A 1893-nucleotide genomic window follows, 5' to 3' on the forward strand; every position below is an offset into this window, starting at 1 on the left:
CCGGATCCGGGGTGGGCGGCGCGCCCGGGGAGGGAAACGGGAAGGGCTGACTGGGGATAGGGACTGCAGGAAACCACCAGAGCAAGCTGGGGAGGAGCCGGCGCCGGAGCCTTCGGGACGGAGTGGGGAGCGATAAGGGGGCGAGGCCGCACCAAGGGGCTGGGGGGCCGTGATCCGAGGCTTCGGCGCCCGGCACCCAGAGCAGCCCTGTTCCCGGTCAATTAGGACCGGTCCGGGGCACCAGGCCCGCCGACTCGTCACTTCCTGGACCTCCAAACGCCCCTTGTGACGGGTCTTGTTCCTCAGGAACAAGCAAAGGTAAAAAAACAAACCCAACGCCTCTACTGGGCAGCTTCCGGCCTGTTTCAAACCAGGGTTCGTTCCTTTTTCTTTACGATTCATCTTGGTGAGCCCAAGCAGGGTTCCTTTTCCCCTCCAGGAGGAAGTTCGTTTGTCCCATCCTAGGGGACTAGACCCACTGCAGGGATCCCTGGGGAGCTGGCCGCCTCTTAGTCCCTAGGTGCCATGGGATCTATCCCTGTCTTGTTTATTCAGGAGACTGGTCACTTCTCTTAGTAAGAAATTTCAGCGGCACAACCTTTTTTTTTTCCACTGGACGGAAGGAGGGAGCCACATTCATTAAATTTAAGCGCCCACTTTCTAACTTATTCAAGCTGTCAGCTGTTCCTTCTTCAACCCCATGTTTTCGTAAGATCAGGCCTCCACAGAAAACCCAGCTTTTGTGGCATTTGGCTTTGCTCTTTGCATACTTTAGCAAACTTCAGGAATCCGCTAACATCAACAAAATTATCTTATGTGGTTACTGTTTTATTATTTATTCATTCCAAGAAAGCTTAGCCTGTTTCATTTAAGAAGCGAAGTTCAAGGGGCTGAATTATTTTAAGAGTAATTCTAAGTTGCACTATAACGCCTAAGCTTGCCCGTCAGGATCTCGAATTCAGTGACCTTAGCTCTTCCAGTAAAACTGATGTGAAACTCTTTTAGTTAAAATGTGTTAGTATTTGATAGATTTGCTGCTTTCTTGGCACATCCTGAAAAAGCAACAATTAAAATAATAAGGCAGAATGCAGTATGTGTTTTAAAAATAAGAGACAAAATAATACAACAAACCAGTCTGTAAAATGAGAGCATACTATGTTAGTCTACCAACAGGACAGACTTCAAATTCAATAGAAAACTCACTGCATGTGTATTTACATATGAACGTTCCCTTTTGCCTGTTGTTTGTTAAGGTGCTTTCCTCCAAGGATTTGATGATGTTCCTTGGAAACATTAGCAACAAGGTCAACATTATAAGCAGTCCTAGGAATAGTAATTAGGTTGTGTCATTTAATTAAAGTTAGGATTTGCCAAAAGAACAAGAGCAAGCCATTAAGACAAATTTTACACTAATTTCCATTGGTAAAGGTTTCTGTTACCTGACTCACAGAAAAAAAAAAAAATGAGTATAAAGGCAGTGAGATAGAAAATAGACCAAAATAGAAATGCTAGGTAGAGATGAAAGGAAGCACAATCCAAAAACATCATGTCCGTTCGGTCCTATATGAACTCAAAGCACCCTTTCCGTGGGTCTTTATAATGTCCCTTAGAGACAGCGAAGATTCACTTGAATCATACTCATAAGTGAGTTGGAAGGGACTCCAGCTAACTCCTAGCTGTAATTCAGGCCAATCTCCCACCCACTCAACTTTCCCCAGGATAGCATCCCATTCCGTAATGTAGACCTCCAGGCTCCACTTTGAATCGCTCAGTGGCAGAATTCACAAGGCCACTAAATCTTTTGTTGAATAGTTTTATTTATTTTTTTCTGATAGGGTCTCCGTCTGTTACCTAGGCTGGAGTGCAGTGGTACAGTCTTGGCTCGCTGCAGCC

The 1893-nt window shown here is 45.5% G+C and overlaps 2 protein-coding genes across 2 annotated transcripts in view; both read left to right on the plus strand.

Moving 5' to 3' along the window:
• The window catches only part of CRTAM (cytotoxic and regulatory T cell molecule), a 56239-nt gene that overhangs the window by 49888 nt on the left and 4458 nt on the right, over window positions 1-1893 (plus strand). Inside the window, exon 10 of the mRNA XM_011965011.1 lies at window positions 245-318. Coding sequence (XP_011820401.1) covers window positions 245-318 — 74 coding nt within the window. The remainder of the gene's footprint in view (window positions 1-244; window positions 319-1893) is intronic.
• LOC105528276 (chromosome unknown open reading frame, human C11orf63) overlaps window positions 106-1893 on the plus strand; it is a 90600-nt gene continuing 88812 nt past the window's right edge. Inside the window, exon 1 of the mRNA XM_011964991.1 lies at window positions 106-375. The gene's annotated coding sequence lies outside the window, so the exon portion shown is untranslated. The remainder of the gene's footprint in view (window positions 376-1893) is intronic.

The sequence above is a fragment of the Mandrillus leucophaeus genome, unplaced genomic scaffold (assembly GCF_000951045.1).
Source record: "Mandrillus leucophaeus isolate KB7577 unplaced genomic scaffold, Mleu.le_1.0 Scaffold71, whole genome shotgun sequence".
In the NCBI taxonomy this organism is placed as follows: domain Eukaryota; kingdom Metazoa; phylum Chordata; class Mammalia; order Primates; family Cercopithecidae; genus Mandrillus; species Mandrillus leucophaeus.